This window comes from Trichoplax adhaerens, genomic scaffold (genome assembly GCF_000150275.1).
Source record: "Trichoplax adhaerens TRIADscaffold_3 genomic scaffold, whole genome shotgun sequence".
Classification (NCBI taxonomy): domain Eukaryota; kingdom Metazoa; phylum Placozoa; class Uniplacotomia; order Trichoplacea; family Trichoplacidae; genus Trichoplax; species Trichoplax adhaerens.
Genome location: NW_002060945.1, coordinates 2,817,205 through 2,840,664, shown reverse-complemented (window position 1 = coordinate 2,840,664; position 23,460 = coordinate 2,817,205). Strand labels below are relative to the sequence as shown.

The 23,460-nt window shown below is 30.4% G+C and overlaps 3 protein-coding genes across 3 annotated transcripts; 1 reads left to right on the top strand and 2 right to left on the bottom strand.

Annotated features, from left to right (window-relative positions):
* Positions 1-4,805: 4,805 nt before the first annotated feature.
* TRIADDRAFT_54305 (uncharacterized protein) lies at positions 4,806-8,142 on the top strand (the record flags this gene model as incomplete). Its single annotated transcript, XM_002110859.1, has 8 exons — positions 4,806-4,876; positions 5,619-5,739; positions 5,944-6,039; positions 6,405-6,452; positions 7,023-7,115; positions 7,209-7,302; positions 8,002-8,079; positions 8,111-8,142. 8 exons carry the CDS (start codon positions 4,806-4,808, stop codon positions 8,140-8,142), a joined length of 633 nt encoding a protein of 210 aa, XP_002110895.1.
* Positions 8,143-18,213: 10,071 nt separating this feature from the next.
* On the bottom strand, positions 18,214-18,657 carry TRIADDRAFT_22613 (uncharacterized protein; the record flags this gene model as incomplete). Its single annotated transcript, XM_002110343.1, has 1 exon — positions 18,214-18,657. One exon carries the CDS (start codon positions 18,655-18,657, stop codon positions 18,214-18,216), a length of 444 nt encoding a protein of 147 aa, XP_002110379.1.
* A 1,209-nt stretch (positions 18,658-19,866) lies between these two features.
* Positions 19,867-21,099, bottom strand: TRIADDRAFT_54303 (uncharacterized protein; the record flags this gene model as incomplete). Its single annotated transcript, XM_002110342.1, has 2 exons — positions 19,867-20,885; positions 21,003-21,099. The coding sequence occupies 2 exons, from the start codon at positions 21,097-21,099 to the stop codon at positions 19,867-19,869; spliced, it is 1,116 nt and encodes a 371-aa protein (XP_002110378.1).
* Positions 21,100-23,460: the final 2,361 nt, after the last annotated feature.

Genomic DNA, 23,460 nt, shown 5'->3' with positions numbered 1-23,460 from the left:
AAAAATTTTTTACGAGTCAGAATAGTCTGAACTTTGTTCGATGTGGTAATCTTAGCAATCTTTAACTATCTTGCAGATACTTGGATTGCGTTATGATCATCCTGACGTATGTCAGTACTGCGATCCTATAATTAGAAAATTTCGAATTTCTGATGAATTTATATAGTAAAGGTGGTTAATGGACGAATGTGTTAAAGCTAATTAGTTAAATGACTACAGTTATCGGTTATTACTGTTACAGTTTAATATTTCTAATCGTCCGATAAATTTGATTCCATATGCTACTAATTTTAAGATTTTGTTTTTAAGATACCGGTTAGTTGATCCAATTTCGGTATTCGTGTTACTTAAATTTAATCATATAGTAATAAATGCAGCACAATTTTAAGGATGCTCTTCTTTAGCGATTTATTAGTGGTTTCTTTATTATATTAAAAAAATTTGAATCAGCTGTTTCATAGCTTTAATCTTTTATGGATGAAATTGTGTGATTGTGATTTGGAACAAATCTTTTTGATGTAATATTAGGTCATAGTGTGCTAATTCTTTTAGTATTTGGTAGCTTGCTGATAAAATTTTACTCTGCATTGATCGATTGAATGTCTAGCCTTTATTTATTCCATAATATAGTTTGTGCTGTATTGGCAATTTTTAATTATTTTTACCTACACGCTTTCAATAAAAAATTCCGGATTTTATTTTATATTGATATCTTAATTATAACCTTATACATGCTCGTATATCATCCTCCTATAGCATCTAATACTCGTACATTACCGCACGTATATTACTTTCATCATTTTATCTAATACTGAGTATATTTTTTACCGTATAAGCGTTAATTCTAAGGGCGTGATTATCTTGCATGATCAAATACTTCAAATCTATATATTACGGTACCTAAATTAGTAGATGAAAAATTTGTGTACTGCATATCATTATCGACCAATGTTGATTGATGATTACTGACTCGCAAGGAACATCTATGAGTATTATACGAGGTTGAAATCTATATGATACTTTAGATTTGATTAGGAAAAGATGTACGGTAGTTCTTATAATTATAATATTTTCATTGTTTGGCATCTTATTCGATACATCAAGCACCTACTTTTCATTGTCCTACATTCTAAGTTCTTATATCCGGCTACGAACCATTGCAAAAATTTTTCTAGTAATATTAGAAATGACAGGTATGTAATATATTGAACTAGTCAAAACAATTTATCTTTATCATGCAGGCTCTATTGCTAGATTACGCCATTACTGGTTGATAAAATTATTTTACGAGTACGACTAGCTATTAATATTTTATGTTAATTAGTATCAACTATGCATGCAGTAATTAATGGTATATTTGCATATGATCTGTAATGCTAACAGATATGCCGCACCATTCTCATGCAAAAAAGTGTTTTAGCTTTATTTACTGTGGTTTCCTTTCAGTTTCCCTACCTCTGACATAACTGAATTGTTCCCTAATTTACAAAGCATATTAATCGTAATAGATTGTTCGACGTTAGTGAAAATGGTGTACGGAACCTTCTCGGTAATTATTTAGAAAATGGAATTGATCATTGATCATTCATAAGGCTTGCACCAATATTAAGTAGGTTATTGTAAGTGTTGTTAACATGACTGTAGCCTTTAGGCTTCATTGATCTGATTCAGAATTTAATAAAAAATGAAGCTGGAGTTGAGCATTGCCGTTAAATTACGAAATTCGTCTATTACATGATCATTGGTCAGACTTTACCGATATCGATATAATTAGTTATTGCAATATCGCTATACTGCATCGTTATACAGCATTTATTTCACTTGTATGTTCATATTATTATCCTTGGAGCTAGCATAATAGCGAAAAAGATTAATTATTTCTAGTCTGTATTATACAATATCAATGATGCATGATTAGTTCCTGCTAGTTACGGTTGTGGCTCAAGAATGTTGACAAGCTTACATCGTCATTCTTACAGGAAAACATGTTTTATGTTATAAACTTCTATTCAATATTTCTGCCTTTGATATAACTGTATTCCTCCATAATCGAGAAAGCATAGTAATTCTAATTAAAAGGATGTTTGCCATCATAAAGAAATTCGATGTTTGCATTCGAGTTTGTAATTAATTTAGCAAATTAGTTTGGTTATTAATCATTCATAAGGCTTGTGCCAGAACCATGCAGACTATTTTACTGTAAAAGTATTTGCTAACATGGCTTTGGACTGTGTTATTTAATTGATTAGGCTAAGTCTTATAAAAAAGAGACGCTTGCCTTATACATTGTCTTTGAATTAAAAAATATGGATGTTACGTGATTAAGAATTAGCTTATTACTGATACCGATATGATTAGGCGTTGCCATGTCGTTTACTTTACATTTATTCAATAGTATATTATTATTGGCCTTGGATCTAACAATAGAAAATTTAGTACATCTATGCACTCTTTTGAGGAGATAATTAATATTAAATAATACAAGTAAATTTCATTAATTATAAATAACAATAGATACGGTAGAAAATACAGTTTGCTGCGACTTATTATTGTCTATGTCGTATGGGCTGGAGGGGTATTTAATATTCAATTGACATATTTAAGACATGAAAAACATCGATTTGATGTTAAATGAAATGAAGAAACGCATTTCTACTCAATTTAAAGTTATTTATCATAGTAAAATGCATTAGGACGCTATCAGGTAGCTTCCTTATAAATTAGGTTGCCACTATGCCAAAACGCCATAAGATCTATGTATTTGGTGGCCATGGTGTTGGCAAGACTTCGATGATCGATTTGTTAATTCATGGATCTATTAGTCAGGTTAGAAGGTGGAAATATGGTGAAGTACTTAATACAATCTCATGTTCTATTTTCCTCATATTTTGTGTTTTAAGATCGAGGGTAGTTATTGATAAGCTGATTTTTCATTTTCATTCGTGACTTTTGATATAGCGTACTATGCGGTTATAATTAATATTAGCGACAGCTAAGAGAGTAATTTACAGTAAACTGTTGTCATATAAATGTAAGCGTATTTGGCTGAAAAGATAATTGTTGTATGTTTGAGTATTACAGTATAGAACATTTTAAACATTCGTTAATGAAATAGTAAGAAAGTTAAATTCATCAGCTCAGCATCATCCAATACGTTAACAATTCCCATAACTATACAGCTGTATACGTACGCATATTCTAAAAACCACTTTCATTAGTGTGATATATACCAATCACGAAATTCCAAATTTTAGAAAAATAAGGGCTTTATTGAATCTTATACAAAGATTAACTACACAGCTCTACTCTAGCCGAATACTACTTCTAAAGACTTCTACAACGAACTAACAGAATAATCTAAAGTTGCATGCTTTTATACTTTTCGTAGCATTCGCAGCTACAATCCGCATGGCAACCTTTTACCTTATTTTACACATAGTTAAATTATTCTTAGTAAGACTATTCTACTGCGGACCATCATTAATCCAATATGGATACGACTACAGTACTTACGTAGACATTATTCACACCAGCCAAAGTACAATGAATTAACCATATCCTAATATATGATTTACAGTTCTATTTCTACCTATAGCCATATTAGTAACTCAACAGCTTACTGTGTATAGTCATCTGTACTCTAGCATAGAGTCTCTACCACTACAGTCTATAGTTACAGCTACCAAATATCTCTTAGGATAAATATCTACCGTACATTATACTACACATGGCTAACAGTCTACAATCACAATACTAAGTTACATTACAATTAGGTGCAATTATTACAAGCTTAAACCATAAATAAAATTAGCAGCAGCTTCCCAGGCTTAGTGCTAATATACCGATAATACATAGAATCAGGGGTACTTTAGCACTTGATACTCCTATAGTGAACGAAGGGATAGAACTTCAAATACTTTCTGAAAAAAGTATGAAAGCCCTTAGAATAATGGATAATGATTTCATGTATATCATTTTAATTAAGTCTTACAATTACTGATGTCTTTTGAGGAGTGGTATTACATGCTAATATCCATGATTTTACTAGCGAAGCATGACTCAATCTTATTATTGGCAACAAAAAATGGTAGAATGTAAGGAAAGAGGAGAAAATATTTTCTTATTTGTTCCCTAGATTGATGAGATCGTAGTAGCCGTCTCTCTCTGTCTTAATAATTCAGGAGTGATGGTATACTGGACCTATAATCGAATATTTAGCGAGAACAGTTTTAATACATGCACATGGGGCTATTCATTTTGTTTCTGCATTGTCTGCTTAGGATTGATGGACCGTTCTAGTTCATCTCAGTTTTATTGTGAACGAGCTTTAAGAAAGTTAATTTATTTTGTTCTGGGAATCGAATGATGGATCAGGAACCTATCTTAATTTTTCATTAACTTAAGGTACTAATGTTTTTAATAATCCCAATTTCTGCGGTCCATCTAAGTCAGGCAATCCTGATAGAGTTGGGATTGTGCTTGTAAATTCTGTTATGTAGATAGTTTGTGTATCTTCTGAAAATTTTAGAAAAGAAATTGATTCGTTTTCATCTTGTGGTGATATACTGTGCTTTATTTTTTCGATTCCGTTATTTCTTTTTAATTTTTAAGCCATTACAAATGATCGCATAGTTTCTGGAGCAAATTACTTTACCTTGGGTTTTAGTATTTCTTTTCAGGCTTATAAACAATATGATTTTAAGTTGAGATATCGCACGTAGAACCTAATATGTCTTTTAGTAAGTTGGCAGATGGAAAGAGTATCAAGTATATATTTTATCCTATTTCATGAATAATGCAGCGGAATGGTTCGTTATTATCCCAACTCCAAACTAGAAGTCTCAAGAGATGACATGATTGTAATGAATTACTACCGGTTTGTTAGACTAAGAAGCCATTACTACGGTAATAGTATCTACTAATCCCTTAAATAATGGCTTAACTTCCAGCATAGTTATCCTTTGAATGCGCCCGTAGTAATTGACATTTAAAAGTTGATCTCATTGCTAAGCCTATGTATAGTGTTACATTGTACACAACGTTTATTAACGTATTTCTATTACTCTCTACCTTTGACATTTTATTTTTCCATCAACGATAAATTTGCAACCAAATTCAAGGCACTACGCATGATCGTTCCACTGTATAAATTAGCAATAAATAAATTTAATTAACTATCTTTATTTGATCATAAAATCATCTTCAGATACACAAAAAGTATATGCAATTGCAATTACTGAATGTTGGTTGATATCAAAGCCAGAAAATGGGCCTTTATGCTCTCATTAATCAATGATTGTTGTATTATTGTTCGCCATGTTTAAAGGAATTAGATTACAATCTCATAATTCCTTTATTCTACTTATTATTAGTTTAAGATTTATATTATTTGTCGAATTTAAATACTGTAACAACAGAAACAAAAAAATTATTCACACTGTTACAGTAAAGAAGTTTTGTAGAGATGTTTTGTTACCGCACTTAGCAAGAATTTTTCATTAGTTAAGCATAATTTTAAAAGAAGAAATTGGGCCGATTATAGGTTATCATGGCACAATATGATAAATCATTAGTGAAGCAACGTGCTTAAAGTTCATTCTAATAATTACAAAATTTAGGTTAAGTACAAGCATTATTACATGGCTTACATTGGGGCAGATATTTATCGTTTATTACAGTGAAAGCATCGATGTACACTCCTTTTATTTACCAGAATTTTTTTCAAACGTAGTCAATGGAGTAAGTCTTCGAGTTTGTTTTATTACTATATGTATATTTAATAAAGGGAAAGAAAATCTTTTCAACCAAGCCATACAAAGATTAAACTGAGCTCTATCCTTGACTATATAGTATACAGAATATATCGCAAATAAGCTGTTTTATGGAATAGCTGAATGTCTAATATGTGTATACTAACATTGCGATACTCTGTTAATATATTAGGAACCTTATACTACTATTGAAGATATCTATGACATTATACTAGAATCTGATCGAGGAATTAAAGAACGAATCAGTTTATTTGACACCGGTGGTCTGGTGAGCTATTCAAGTCATTTTATTTATGAGTTGTTAAATAGCTACAGTAAACTGTAATTTTTTAAGTTATAGTTCACCCTGCAATTTAATAAACTACTTGCACCAGTGTCTGTTAATAAGTATCCGTGAATTATAATACCATCTAAGCTATGTTAAGAAATCAGTAAGCTTTTATCTATTTGGCTAAGGTGCTTTCTGCAATCAAAGATATTGTAGATGTTATAATTGATTGATCTGAACATTATTTACTGTAATAAAATTTTAGTGTAGCAATGTATCAGTAATTATTGCAATATTGATTTGAAGAAAATGTTGCCATCGGCAGCCGATTTATTTTTAATGAAGCGGATTATATTCCTTTTTAGGACGATGAAACCTCGTCCGTACCAAATTACTATTTAGCAACAGCTGACGTAAGAAAAATTTGATGGGATTTGGCAATTATGTTACGTTATTGTAGTTAAGCACTATTTTTTTTACTATTTTGAACGATGAAATTTCAAGAAAAATAAGCATGATTACAGTCAGTCATATATTAAGTTACAATTACTAGTCGAACACGCTACTCGTGATATTGGCTGGACTTGTTCACTGAGTACCATACAATATACGCGTATGTATTTCAGTACTGTGTATGATATATATTATTAATCAATGGCTTCTGTTTAGTAATTAACATATGATGTTGTAAGAGAAACACTAATAGAAAGACTAACGCTGTAGTTATTGAAGTAGTAAAAGAAGTTTAAAATCGAGAGTAGGGAGTCAATATTTAAAGCCATTTTTCCGGGTCAGCCTTAAATCTTGACTTTGTAATAACAAATTATTCTGGATTGTTGTCATCAGAGCTTCAGAATAGCTAATTACTATTTCAATATTATAATTTTTATCTATTATTTAATTTAAAAGTAGAAATCGATTTAAAAAATAAAAGTGACCATTCATTCCTTTACAATTGCACAAATGTTTGATTTACTTTTCAGGCAGCGATATTTGTTTTTAGCCTTGATTCCATAGCTTCCTTTGAACTTGCTAAAAGATTAAAAACAGAAACAGCTAAAATCAGGGGAAATGATGTAAGATTATTTAAGCCATAGTATAACTTTTATTTAATAATTCAATTTAATTTATTGTAATTGATCTCAATTAATTATGTGAATATCTATTAGATGCCTATGCTTATTGTTGGTACGAAATCAGATTTATCACATCAGAGACAGGTTTCAAAGAGTTCGATTAATTCATCTTCAAGAGACTGTAAAGGTAAGGATATGATGGAAGGTTCGAAGAATCAGCGACTGCTGACTTAGTAGGCATTCACATAAAATATGCAAGGGGTTTTGATAAAGTGAATGCTTTATTATAGATAGAAATGGAGGTACAATGCGGTAGTTACGTTAGATCAGCGTGTAAGCTGTCGTGGAGTAACGTAAGGAAGTACTTTTGCTACGAATAGTGTAACTGACAAATCTGAGGCAGAAATCATCAGTATTTATAGATTAAGCGATAGATCACATGCAGAGAACACGATAGTAGAATTGAATATGACATTTGCCATAAACAGACTGAGTAACAGCAAATGGTTGTAGAAAACAGCGAAGACTATAGGTGCTATAAATAACTAATCATGACAAGCTATATTTGAGTATAGTAGAAATAGATTGTATAGCTATCTATTTTCGGTACAATATAAAACATCTATATTTAAGAATGTGAGCTAAAGACTGCAGTGAAGTCTAAATATACTTCAAAGGGTATTGCATGAGTTTAACATTAATGAAGGGTATTAGAAATGATAGTTCAAGATGTGATGGTGACAGTACTTGGAAATGCTTATTAAATCATTTATACTTGTAGCTGACATAAACATAAAGCCAAAATGATATAAATAGATCGTCGCTTTTCTATAAAATTATTTTAAATGCTAATCTTGCGCCATTACATTGAAATTTTTCCTCTTAGTAAAAATATTTGAAATAATATACGACGAAAAAGATAGTCTAAAGGTTCCGTTTACATGGTTGGTCTCTCGTTTAGCTGGTAATTCAATAAATTTTACAATCTTTGACAGGATATGATATATTAAATTATGCTGATAACTAATAGTAAACTTTTCGCGTGTTTTTATAAAGTGAATGAAGAATTAAAATAAGTCAGATTACCAAAATTGCTACGCTCTATTTGCTTATCTAGATAAGAATAGCTCTCAGCAGACTTCTAAACTGTTCCGAGCTAAGAAGTCGGTTTCACTTCCAGCAAATTTAAGCGACTAAATGAAGTACTAAAAATCCTATTTGTAACTAAAATTGACTAAAAACATACTTATGCAATTTGTAGATAATAACAATAGCTTATTTTTCCATTAATGAGGTATCTTATACTGAAATATTCCATGTTAAAGCTAAATCAATAGCAAATTAAGGGAAATAATCATTTCATAAACTATCAATTTATAATTTGGTAATACTACACGACTTGCCTCTAATATTTGCTAACTAATCTAGACATTAACAACTTGAAATTTTAATTTTAATTATATTTTCGGTTTAGCAATAACTAAAACTTATCTATAGATCAAACATATTCATAATTCAGGATTTTAGAGAAAACGACAGTATAGTGATTAGGAATAATTCATATTATCAAAGATCGCTTTTACTGCATGACTCATCTTGAAATTGTGTTTCCTTCAACCCAGTAATAATTTACACTCATTAGCTCAATTTCCAACAAATTTGTCTATAATTACTTGAATTTTTTCTTAAGCTATTTATTTTAGCTCACAAATTTTGCAAATTGAGAGCGCAAGGACTTATTAAAGCACCAATAATTAAACTACGAGCCTTATCATCCTTTACTACTCATATATATGTCTGCAGTTAACTGGCAGACTGTGAAAAAATTGACTAATATTTTTCTCTTTAATGCGCTGATAATAATATTAATACTTGTATATTGTAGCATTTTAAGTGGAGAGAAGATTTATATTCTGCTCTTAAAATGCACACTAACGAAACAGACAGATTATCGTACTGATTAAAGGTTCATACTGCTGTCAACTAACATTGGAGACAGGAATTTGCACTATTAGTCCAAGTTTTGTAAAACTAACTACTAACTCCTCCTCTCTCTATCAGTTGCAAAACGTCGGCTTACGTATTTTATATTATAGCATTTATGCTATTATCTTTTGATTTCTTGATTATTATATTTCTTTTTACCTGATTTGTATATTAGCTGACTTACTACTCATGTAATTACATGTATAAATAATTGCGAAATTGCCTTATCATAATTTAGATAAGGTTGATTACTACAATCATAACTTCTTGAGCCTGATATAAATCCGCTATTGCATTAATATAACACCAAATAAAACTTTTAAAACTATTTTATAACAGTTTATGTGATTATTCACTTATTCTGATATTACCGTATATTAACTTAATTGGTATACTTGTAAAGTCGTAAAATAAGTAGTTTGTACGTCAATAATGTAGATATTCTATATTTACTGAATCTGGTAAGCGAAAATGAGCGAGATTTATTAATAAAGTGCTTAGCGCTTTTAGTTAATTGTATCCAAATTTGGATATGGCTCTTTATATAGTGATTAGCTATAGCTGGATGTTTGATTTTGACTCACAACCTGGTTATGCCTGGACACTAATTGAGTCATTTTCGCTAGAAAATGCACACAAACCGAATATTGATCGATCATTTGCATTCAACCTTCTTGTGAATCATAAAAATATACGCATTAACCGGACATTCTATCGAATGAGCCACCTTCAAATGCAGAATACATACAATCGTCACTAATATTTAAGTGACCGCACCCTTTGGTGGTCAACTTATAATTTCCTACATCTTTCTCTTCCAATTTCATCAAGTGCTCGTGATTACTTGCAAAGTTCACTTAATAACATCAAGATTTTACGTATTCTAGCTGAAAGTTAGATGTGTTTCCGAGTTGATTACGTTAATATTCGTGGCTATACTTATAGAAATAAGTTTCTTCACTTTGTGGCTAGCTGTTTGTGTCATTTATATACGCAATCTTCCAGTGACGCAAGTGGGCCAATGGAGCGCTCCAGGTTATGTTTCCAGTGAAGATAATTTCGGCTTTTATCAGTCCACAAATAGAAACTTTGCCTGTTACAAATCATACAAGTATCACCAGAAATGCTATATAAAGATTAGTTAATGGTCCAAAGCACATTATGATAACTAATGTACGGTGATGGACATACCAAGTTAACATTAGCAGGTACTGTAAGATATCTACAGTGCGGTACGATGTCCTTAGTACTGTGGTCAATTCTATGCCTATCATTATAATATGTCTAAGGATTGCTTGAGTATGCAAGCAAAACTTGCTCTGTCGATAGCAACCTTTATAAGAAAATTTAACAATCAAAATGGCTATGTAGAAAACTGTATAAAGATTCTATGTTTATTCAATTTTCATCAGAATATTACATGAAACCAAAATTTAAAGGCCCAGTGGCCACCCTTAGCGATATAACGAATACTATTTTAATAATCAGTACTCTGCAGAAATTACTACCTTAGAGCTATTCGTTTTACATGAAGAAATCTTGAGGTAAAAATTACTGTAAGAATCTTATACTGACCTATTGAAATGAACCCATAATCACAGCCATCTAACAGTAGTATAAATAACCCCGCGATGCTCGTTTCAAGGGACGGTGGGTAGTACTAGAACTTGAATTATCTTACCACTATACATCACACAATTACAATTAATATCAAATATGTAATAAACTATCACAAATAATATCCAAATTAAGATATTACTTATCTTACCTATTAGTACAAATATGGATATCTTCTATATTATCTACTACTGTACTTATCAAACTATGCTAACGGTAAGGTAACACCGTAACATTTACTCCGTCAAACCACCTTAATAATAAAATATTTCTAATCAAACCTTCAACATTTACAGTAACTATTTAGCGCGGATATGCGCTTAATACAATCTTGAGATTTCAGAGAATCTATGATCTCGTATAAGAGTGTCAATCTTATACCTTTACAAATCACTCAGTGGTTTCTTACAATCTATTTATCTATTTGAGGGTTGTACCATAACAGAAAAGCCAGTAAAGTTAGTAAATAATTTACATTGTATAGCAATAGTAAGCTATCATTTTGACTAAACAGAGTTGTGACTAGTGACCATAACTAAATTCCCTTTTCTGAAGATTGTAAATGAATAACACTGTCGTACGTAGCTAATCATATCTTGACGGAGCTGTGCATTAAAGATAATATAACAGACTGGACTTTGCAAACAAACTATAATTGATAATCCATATGCAATCTGCATCATATATATAACATAATGTGGAGAATATAATATAATACGAGTTAGAGTTTTACCAATTAATGATAATATCATTAGCATGATAGCAAAGGGAAAGGTTAAAAGCATAAATAAGACTGTTACTATTATTAACATGTGAACAATCTCCTTCTTCTTATGCTCTTCCTGTTTCCGCTGCAGATAATTGAATTTATCCTGATTGACTCCAAAAGATGAACGTAGAAATAAAATTACTTTAGCATAAAATAACGCCATAATGATGAATGGAATTAAATAAATAGTAACAAATCCCAATGAATAATAAAAGATATTAAATATGTAATGAATTTCTCGATTATCACAAGTATATGGAAATCGTGGGTTGACATCAATCAACCAAATTTGAGGTAGAGCCATGCAAATACCCGCTAACCAAATGACTAAAATAGAATTTCGAAGGTTATTACCTTTACGAAAATAGGGAATAGTATGTTGATGTGACGCTTGGACAATTGTATTAAATCGATCGAAACTGATTGCAATTAACAATTGTGTTGATGTTGTATAGGCAATTACGGCAATAAAAATGAGAATCTTGCATAAAATGCTAAGTAAAATTAAGGATATACCGATATAGCTAGATATAGTACTAATAAATATATATAAGAAATTAGTTGTTAGACAAATGAAATCAGAAAGAGACATGTGAGCCATTAAAATAAATGTTGGAGAATGATATCTTTTGAGTTTATAAATGGTGCGAAAAAGCACAAAATTCCATATCATTCCAGTGCTAGCCATAGCCAAGAAGATGATGCAGAAGACTAAGGAATTTATTTTAATGACTCTTAAAGATTGAATTGTAGTATTGCTCATGTTACTTAATTCCATTTCACTATTAAATTTGATGGTCTCAATTCAAAATAAATTAAGTTATCATCCGTCGTAGTAATTTATAAATTTGATTTAATTCCAGTCTCAATTGAATAGTACTCAGACAATTTTGATAACAATATTTTAAAACTGCGATACTGTTCTTATATGTTCTCTAACGAAGAATAATAATGCTGAATATCGCCTTGATGAATTTTAAAGTTAATGAATCATTCGATCCTGTCATTTTAAAATATCAAATTTTGAAGAAGGAATCATTTTAAAAATAGCCGGTCGACGTAACCATATACCGTCTGGTAATATTTCAGTAACACTGTATCAAATTATGAAGCAAAGACATTCTTGACAAAGTTAGATAATGAAGTAAAAGATACCTATTGTAAGCTTTATTAGGTTTCACTGGTTACTCAGCATCCAGTTAACTAAATATTGGAAAATATCCCGGCCTTTAATCACTTTGGGCTTGGATTCCGTAGTTGCAGTAGTCTCATCCACTTTCTCTTTCAAAGGTTCTAACCTATCTATATTATCCAAACGAAATGATAGAGTATGCAATTCAACATTTAAGAATGTACATCATAAGCTGCAAGCTATATTTACTGTCTCAGTTAATTTTCAAAATGAAACATTAACTAAACTGCTTTAAGTGAATAAGGAACTAACTACATATTAGTCATAAATTTCTTATTCAATTTTCAAGCCATTTTTCCAAGTTGACTTGCGAACTCACGGAGCATAATCAACTCTTAGAGAAAACAATCAACTATCAACTCTAACATTTAATTTTACTTTATTAAGACTGATTAGCATACGATGATGTTTTAATGCTAAACTTTATAACCTACAGTATCTAATTAAAATTCTATACTTGCGTTAAGATGTTGTCGATATTTGATTCAAAATGACTACGTGCATTAATTCAATGGAAGGATTGATCATTTTCTTAAATAAAGCATTGACCTTTGATCAATTTGTGTAGGTATCATAGTATCGGTAGAGTGACTTGGTAAGAGCTAGTCTTAGATGCACACGTATTCGAACCTCACATGCCTGTAGAGCCTTCTAGAATACTCATTCTATGTATATTATAATAACTACTAATAAGTTTTAGAATACTCCATGATAGATTATATACTGTATATCACCGTTGCTGTCATATTTTATTAGTTCGCACTTATAAGTCTTAATAAAGTTCTATACTTTGCTAATATGCTATCTCTACATTTGCCCGAGAACTTCTTACAGTAGGTAAATTTTGATTGACAACGTCATAAAAATTGTGGGTAAGAAATATCATTTACAATACTGTAAATCAGCTAACTCAGAATCATTGATATGAAAAATTACTACACGATTTCAGTTAAACCTTTTAGCAAAATATTAATTATAACATAATTTAAGGTTAAAGACTATGAATGCTACGATACTATCTATAGCAGTAATCAAACGCTACATTACTAATTCATTTTATACAAATTCAACTTAGATTGCATTAACTAGTATTTAGGAAAAATTCTATAATGTACTATGCGATACCGCTTGTACAGAAAGTACTATTAATCTCCTGCATAATCTTTACACATATGAATTTAAAAGTACTACCTAATAGTAGTAGCACCTATCACTTTCTACACTAGGCATCATTATCAACATTTAAACGGGATCTCAAATTTATACAACCGTAAGTTAAAACACCTTATACATTTAATAGCTTGATTAATTTAAGACTAAATATTAAGCAAAGCTGCGAATAAAAAGTTAGGATTTAAATTTATCAACTCAGAAGTTATAAGAAAATAGGTGTCACCATTATTTAAAATCAAACAATCTACTGTAACCTGGTTGAAACAATGGTATGAATAAAACTACTTACAATATACTAACCAACATAGAACAATACGACAATCATGTCAAGCTGTTATTTAAGTCATATCATATTTTAGCTATGTCAGTTGAAAGTGAAATGAGCAAATAGACATAAACTTTCAATATTCGAAAAACTATCAACTTTTATTTACTTAACTTGTCACCAACAGATCCAGAGCTGATTATTTCGTGTAAAATAACTGTATAGATACAATAATCTATTTATCATCTAACTGAATATCATCATTGATATTTCTAATAAAAAATAAAGAAGTGAGGATGATAAATAAGCGAATCTAATGCCTTAAATGTAATGTTTTATCGTCTACCGAATCTGAAAGAAGTTTTATTGTAAGAAGTAAGATTTTGACTTAAAGATATTTTCATTCGATTTTTTATTAAGTTCCATTTTCTGTAACTTTTTCACTATTAGTAACTTCTAGATGAAAGTACATTTAATAGCTTACTTACTTACTTAATACTTCGTGAGTTAATATTAATATAGATGCTATCAATTCAAATTGACATTATCGTGGCGCTTTACTTTTAAGAAAAAATAATGTTCGATAAAATCGAAGTCCTCACAACTAGATAGTCAAACCGAAAGATATAGTGAAAAATATATATTTTTATTCTATTTCATCCTTAGGTAGTTCTGTAAATGATTTACTGTATCAATTTTATAATTCGGTATCAAATTACCAATGTATTCTTATGAAGTCGTTCTCTTTTCTAATGATTAGGGATCTTGATATTCTTTAATGGCATTTAATTAAAATTTTGCTAGGATAGTCAGTAACTTTACTGCTACGCTACGGATTGTTCTAGGTAATATACTTTACGCTTCCTATCATTGCTCGGCAATTACTTAAAAATGGATATAGCTCCAGCTGATTTTTAATGTTCTAAAGTCGTATCTCAAGGAGCGGAGTTTCACAACGTGACTCTTTATCTAACCAATAACAGCTAATCAACTATTTCACGACTCACAATTAGCTTTTAATGACCCGATATCATTGTAAAGCTTCAAAATATTTTAATAAATAATTTATTAGGATCATAGGCTACCGTAGTAGTATCTTTCCCTTCTTGATAGGCAACTAAGCTGGCTGTGGTTAAAACATTGGTAGCTAGATATTTTAATACATTCCGAAAATTTTACTTAATCATTTTTATGTAGAAAAATTACTCGCGCTCTGCTACTGTATAAGTATTCATATTTTTTACCTGATTATTAAGTGAAATTTACAGCAGCTGTCAAAGAATAAAACTGATATTGTTGCCTAGGTAATGCTTATGATTTGTTGCACTATTCCATGCACCCAATGCTCCGTCTATAATCTTATGTAACTGAAATTAGAATTTTTACTTGTTCCTCGTCGCCTTTTGGTTTATTTTCGACATAAAATACTTTCTGTCCGCCAGGAATTTTATTTGATACCTTCATTGATAATATAAAATTAATCATTCAAAGAATAAAAGACTACTTCCCGTTATATTGATGCAGCTGATGAAAGAAGAAGAAAATATAAAATATACAGTATTATAACCATAGATTCCACACCGACAACGTAATGTTTCTCGTCGTTAAAAATAATTGAATTCTTTATTTTATCCTTAAATAATTTAGTGCTTGCAGTTATATATGGTAGCAAAGTAAGCCATCTAACTATTATCATCTTTCGCTCCCATTTCGATCATTTTTTTGCGGGAACAATAAGCTAGTAAGGAAAATTTAGATGAAAGCCTTAAGATATCCGTATTTCCAGTTGAAATTATTGTAAATCTAGAAATTATCAAATTTCAATATCCTGGACCTGCTTTTATTTTCGAAAATTATTCTAAGTATCAGTTAGTTACTAACATTTATTACATTCGTGAAGTAATTCATTTACTATTACTAATCAAAATATATTATATGCAGTGCTGTAGCTGTTACTTTAAGTTTAAAGAATCATAGTACACGAATATTCTCTACCATAATTATCTTGAAAAGTGTTAATAGAATTGCAAATTGAGGACCAATTAGTGCGGCCTGATTCTGTCTATTGTATCAATTATAAATACTTTCAATACCATACGATAAAATTATTTTGCAGCAGTAGGGTACACTGATATTGATATAATAATTTATTTCCATTAACGAACATTAAATCAATGAACAAATTTATATTAAGTCAAACATTTACTAATGATCAAAGATTCTAAGACGTTCATAGAAAGAAGCTCATAGAGCAATTATCAATTCTATGTGTACAGTTACAGTAAAATTTATATAATTATTATATTTAAAAGGCTTAGAAGTTGGTATTGTTTTATATCTTTCTAAACAGTTGCATTGCAAATTCCAATTTTTCGACTATCGTACTTCTTTTTACACATACCTTAAGTATCTCTAGCTTATGAAGATTTTTTAAATAACTTTTTAAAGCGATGTGGTTTTAAGTGGTTTGCGTTAACTGTTATAATTTTAACGATCCAATTTAGCAATTTAAAGCAAAGGATCTGAGACACAAAAAATGTTAAAATATTATGCTGTAGATTGACACTATCAGCAAATAGTAAACAATTTATTGGTAGTTATATAGATAAATGAGTGAATAATCAAAATTCACTTCTTAGAACACTACATTATGCTGCTTATTAGCAATGCTTATTATTTTTTAAGATAATAACCAATAAAAGCATCCTTGGTTTTTCATTTATTAGCTTCGCATAGAGTTTATAGCTCTATTCTTCCCGCCTACCCTACAGTAAAATTAAATATGTCGTATATTTGCAACTTCAGTAATTGTAAATATATTTTTAGTAAGAATTTTATCACATTCGCCAGCTCATAAAGGTTATAAGCTTTAATAAGCTTGAAATTGATAGCTTATTTATAAGCTTAAAAGTTCATATTTTTATAAAATTAAATTGATTTGCGACGCTATTGCAATTATAGCATGAATCTACGCAAAATACGTGTTAGTAAAGTAAGTACGACCGTAACTCAGCAATAGCTTGCTTTACATTTACTCAGACTTATATAAGAGCAAAAATTACGCGAAAATAGGCAGTTTTAGTGCCTAAAAGTAGTCTAGAATATTATTCTAGTTAATGCCTGATAGCCAGAAAAATATGAAAATTTATTGATCAATAACGCCATTATTCATTGCAAATCAAATCTTATATTGCTGTATTTTCGGAAATGCATTATCGTAAGTTGTACATTAGATATAACATATACGTTAAGATAGGCCGGCTTAACATTTATCCAGTGAGAACCGAAGAGAATTGCTTACAACAGTATAATATTTTGCAAATCTTAGTTGCGAGAGTTGATACGTAAATCTGCTAGTGATATCGCTATTTGATAGCAGAAGCTCATGTCCGTAATGGAAGGAGTAAACTTATTCTACCTGAAACGATGTTATATTTTTATTATCTTTCTGAATTTATTCCTTAGCAAAACCAATAGATTGTAATCATCGCATTCTGGATGAAATTGATCTTTTATTATGTTTGATTATGCTGCATTTTAAGACGATAAAAAATTTCTATCAACTATCGTCTTTGCGGCGATGCAATTTCAAATCTATATATATATATGTTATATATATACTATTGGGATGTACGTATCCTTTTACAGTACTATGCATGAAATTTGCAGAGCAAAATATCTGCTATTACAATTTAATTAACGTCTGCTATTGAAGAAACACAAGATGCAGATTAGCAGATAAAATTATTTTATTGTAATATGATTATAATGTAATTTTATATATGACAGTTAAATCTTTAAATTAGTGTAGATTCCGATGGAAATAATTGCTCTTCTTTAATTTCCTTAATACGTATAGCAAATACTCGTATTAGTCCTTGGAGCAAGCGAATGTGCTGTAGCTAAAAAATACAAGAAACGTTAAGATTGCAGAAACTGTACTTCCTCATCATTTCATTATTAGCATATAACTCCAGCAATACAATTTGAATTTATTCTCAAAAGATAATGAAGAGAAGAACGGCTAGCTAACATTACTTACGTAGTTACGGAGCTAAACCAGCCAACATTTATTTTAACTTACAAGCCATCATTGTTACGATATTTGCCCATCATTGTTATATATTTTGTTGGTTAGTATCGTTATTTCATCATCTTTCACCGTGTCCTGGGCAGATCTTGTATACTTGATTACAGCTTTCGTCCCTTCATTAACAGCATTCTTTGCTAATTCGCTAGGTAGGAGGAAGCGGACAGCTGTTTGTATTTCTCGACTTGTGATCGTTGATCTTCTATTATACTTGGTTAGGTTGGAGGCTTCTTTAGTCGGTCGATAGAAAAGATCATAAATGAATGAATTCATAATATTCATGGCTTTCGATGAAATACCAGTATCTGGATGAACTTGCTTGAGAATTTTATATCGATAATTAGCAAGAGTTATTTTATGTTTTTTGGGTTTGCGAGTTTTGACTTTTTGATTCTTGTTGTCAAGATTTTTTGCTGATATCAGATGGTTTCTTCTCTTTTTAGTTCCCATTGATTTATATATGAATTTGTCAGCAATGCTAGTAGATTGAACAAAGATGATGGAGAGAGCAACTATGGTAAGCTGTATTCCAAATACTGATAATTACTAATTATATTTATTATCACCATTTCAGTAAATAAGAAGCATTAGCTTAGGTCCCTATCTATACTCCTTTATTTACGTATGGACATCGATGAATGCGGTACAACTATTTAATTAAATATACTCTAAGCTGGACTCTGTTCGTCTCTACTGAGCATCAAGCAACAGAATTCATATATCTACTACGAAAAATAGATATAGCACAATGGTGCACACCGCATAATAGGCTTGATTTATCTACTACGAGCAACGGTGAAAGTCGCTTTGTAAAGCACTATGATAGCTACCGAATTCAGTAATATTTTTCGTTAGAATAGATTAATACCAGTATTATTCTACTTACACTTATTTAAGTATTCAAAGTTAAATATAATAAAAGGCAATAAATATCAACATGTGAACATCGCTATACGAAATAGGTACGGTAGATAATGCATAAAATGCATTTGTTACATCTTATAATGCAATGCATATTGGCATAAGAACTATTAATAGCTAATACTAAATTAAATTATAAGTACAATAATGCTTAAGTCAGTAAGAGTAATAGGGTATAAAATATTTCTCATTAATTTCACCTCATTCCTGCAATTTATCTAATTGAAGACTCATAATAATGATTCAATGCAATGATGGTTAAAACAGCGCAGATAGCATAATATTTAGTATAAATCAAACATTGGCTTTCTAGGTTTGGTATTAGTATTAGCCTACTGTGTCGTTATAATTTTGAGAATAGCTATAACTCACCATACAGTATCAGAGATTGTTAAACTAGAACACTAGCTAAGATAGGCTAATGGAATTGAATTTTGATCTTCAAATAGCAATCGTAATGATCAGTGTAGACACTTCTAGCACAAATATCTAATTTAGCTTATTAAAGTAGGCATAATTTATCAGTAACTTTTGGATATTTTCTGCCAAAAAGCTCATAAATGTTGAAATAAAATTTAAAAGTACAGTTGTAAGGAATGCAATATCTACTCATAAGTATCTAACTTAAAATGAATCAATTTTGTTGATCAGTATCATCATTAATACCTATATTATATTTCCTTAAAGCAGCCTACTTAAAGTCCTTCGTAGCACAATATCTATTTCTGTGTAACATATTTAAAGGGGGTCAATTTTTTCCATCATTTCGACAGAATCAAGATATCGAAAGTTTTGACGACTGACATAATCATCGCAAGTAGTTACCACGGTTGTAACTCCTACTTTATGAGATGTTTTTGCGTTTAAGGAAGTTGAACTATTACAACTTTGTCGAAAAGTTATTTTCATATCTTGACGAAATTTACGATTCATCAAGCTATAAATTAGTGGACTATGGGCGCAAGCCATCACACTAAATTTATATGTAAAATAGAGCAAGTATCGAAGATAGAGTGGTAATGTAATGATAACATTGGACAATGTCGAATTAAATACAGTCGCTATTACGTAGACAAAAATATGGGGAAGTGTAAAAATTATTGCTATAGTGGTAGTAACTATAAGCATTTTCAGAACATCTTTTTTCTTATTCTCTTCATCCTTGCTATACTTTGCTGAAAGAGATGACGAGACACGCCACTTTCGGTGTATAAACAAAACAACTTTAATATACAAAATGACAATGATTAAAGACGGTAAAAATGTGGAGAATAAACAACTAATGCTATAAAGAACAAGATTAGCCGTATTAATAATTTGGCCCATCTCGCAAATATACGGCAGTCGCGAATCAATTGTGATAATCCACGGATAAGGAAGCGCTAAAGTCATACCAGCTATCCAAATTGAGCTCAAAACAATTGATAAAGCTTTTTTTCGACGGAAAAAAGGTGGACATTGATCTAAAGACGCCTGAACGATGGTATTAAAACGATCGTAACTAATTGCTGTTAAGCTTAAACTTGATACCCCATGAAATGCGGTAATAAGATAGGATAGCACCCGACAAGTAATTGGCCATGATGATAATGAAGCATTGAATAGCCAACTGAGGATACTAGCGATAGAGTAAGCCAATGATGCCACCAAAGTAATGAGATCAGATATAGCCATATTCGCCATCAAGATATAGGTTGGTGTATAATATTTATCCCAGGTATAGATAGTACGAAATACAAGCGAATTGCCCAAAATACCTAAAAATGAAATAAAAAGGCTAATAAGATCATCGAAATTCGCATACATTGAGAATATAACATAATAAATTTATAATAATTATCAACAGACATTGAAAGATACAGTATTTCTCGTACCTAAAATAGTTGGAACGATGAAAATACCATTAAATAGAGAGATATTCTCGGTAAAGGTACTCATGTGTTGAGGATTTGTAGTATTGTTCGATTCCATAGCTGCCTGAAATTACGGTCTGACGAAATATTTCCAAACTCTGATCCAAATCAACTTTCTATATGAGTCTGTATTCAATCACAACTGAAATATATTTAAGCTTTGAATAATCTATTTCCTTCAATCTAATAAATTATAACGAACAATATTAACAACAGTATATGATAACCATTTATAAAACTGTAATTATGGTACCCGTGAGAATCTATCAGTAAAAGTAATGTGCTTTAAAGATTTTAAGAACGACTTTATAGAATGATAGCTTTAGAAAGCGGTGTTTGCTATTTCTTTAAGGCTGTAATTACAGTCCAACATCAAAATCTACTGGCGTTAATAATTACTCTACAAATTTATATATCAATTTTAAGTATTAATTACTACAGAAAGTAGCAGCAACTTTTAAATTGTTTACGACACATAAATATACGGTAGTTAGTTGTTTTTCGTAAATATTTCAACTACAATATAGATTTTGTATTGTTTCATAGCAATTACAATAGATCGTTATTAATGCATGGATAAGTAATTTAAATATAGGTATATGTCAATAACGCTTTCAAACGACATAATTATGAGCAAAGTTTAAATCTATGGAATACAATTTAAACTGATATAATTTATAGTGATTTAGATGTAACGATTTGATTTGATAATTAATCAATTATTAATGTATTGCCAATTTTTAAAATGGTAATTATTCGATAGTAATTGATAATGTTAGAAAAACCGGGCTAAATATCTTAATGATTTATTTACTTAAGATTTCCTCATTTTAAGAAAATAGTTAAAAGCCTTAATACTAAGGACAACAACCCTTTTTCTATATGCCAAATTTCATATCGTTAAGCTATTGATCCTGTTAGTTACGTATCAACAATATTCACTATTTTTTTCTTTGTTGCAATGTTAAATGAACCAGCTAATTTTTAATTACTTGTCAAGCAAGGTTTTCGAGTCCTGTTAAACACGTACTGAATTATATTTACGGTCTCTCCGTTTACGCAAAAATGTAGCGAATATTGGACTTTGACATTTGGAACCTTAGTGTCGCTACTTGTCGCTATGATTCTCATATTAGCTATGAGCAATTTGTAATATCGCTCCTACAGCTTTTATATTTTCTATTCTCTATCTTTCGAATTAGGCATATTAATATATTTATTTCTTTCTTTGGATGAGAAAGTGAAAACTTAAACGCCAATGGTAGATCTTTTTAAGTTCAATGATGATTAATTTCATATTTTAATCATGAAAGTATACCTCGTTAATCTAATTTCTGTAAAGATTTTAGTTTAAATGAAATGCCGCCATCTGAGTCAATAATTGTAGACATTGTATATAATTATTATCGTAACAAAGATTTTCTGATTTCAAATATGGCAATAAATTTACAGGATTTCACCGTATTTAAAACTATCTAAGAGTTTTACGCCTAATCTTAAAATTCATTATTAGGATTATCACAATTGCAAAATAAAGAATGTTTAAGCGTTCTTGATAGGACGTAATCAATTTTTCCCTTTTCTCCCTTTTTCGTATATGACGATCAGTATTTTTGCTGCTAATGTAGACAAATAGCAGTGTCAACTTAAAAGAATGCAACAGCTAGCAGAATCTCTTATCGATACGGTTATGACAGTAATATTTCTGCAGGTTTTATTAACGGAAAACCATCTCGAATTTATAAATTGCTATTGCTATGATGGCAACTAAAGAGCCTAAATTGAGTTAATCTCTGCAATGCTCGTATCTGGCTGTTCAAGGCTTTCCTTTTCTATTCTTACACAATTTACAAATAAAGTAAGTTACATAACAGATGATATGGTTTTCATGATTTTATAGACAATGCTAGGAAATATTCTCTCCGGATTATTTTTCTCACCAGTGCCACTAGGTACCTAATGTAAGCTTTTTTATAAACTGGATTAGCATTCATTTATTGCCCTAGTAGAATGCAATACAATTTTGCACTTGCAACTAATTTATTCACGTAATAATACTTCAAAATATCGTTATCGATATCGTATGAGGAGCTAAATTGAACGACACAACATATTGACCCATTCTTCTTTCATATCTGCTAGCAAACGTGATAGCATGTACTATAATTACTTGCTAAGCTTCGTCAAAGCGATTGATGATAAGATCGCATAGAATTGCCTCTTGGGTAGAGTACTTAGCAAGGTTCGAGTTGTTAGCACACTCACAGGCTTGTTACACCATTCTACCCTCCATTAATAATGTATCATTACTACTGTCCCATTCAATTACAATTGTTGACGAGAATTAAGGCTCTTCAATATCTGTTAACAATGAATACATTGTACAAACTATAAGTTCTAAACTTAGTGTTGTTTTATT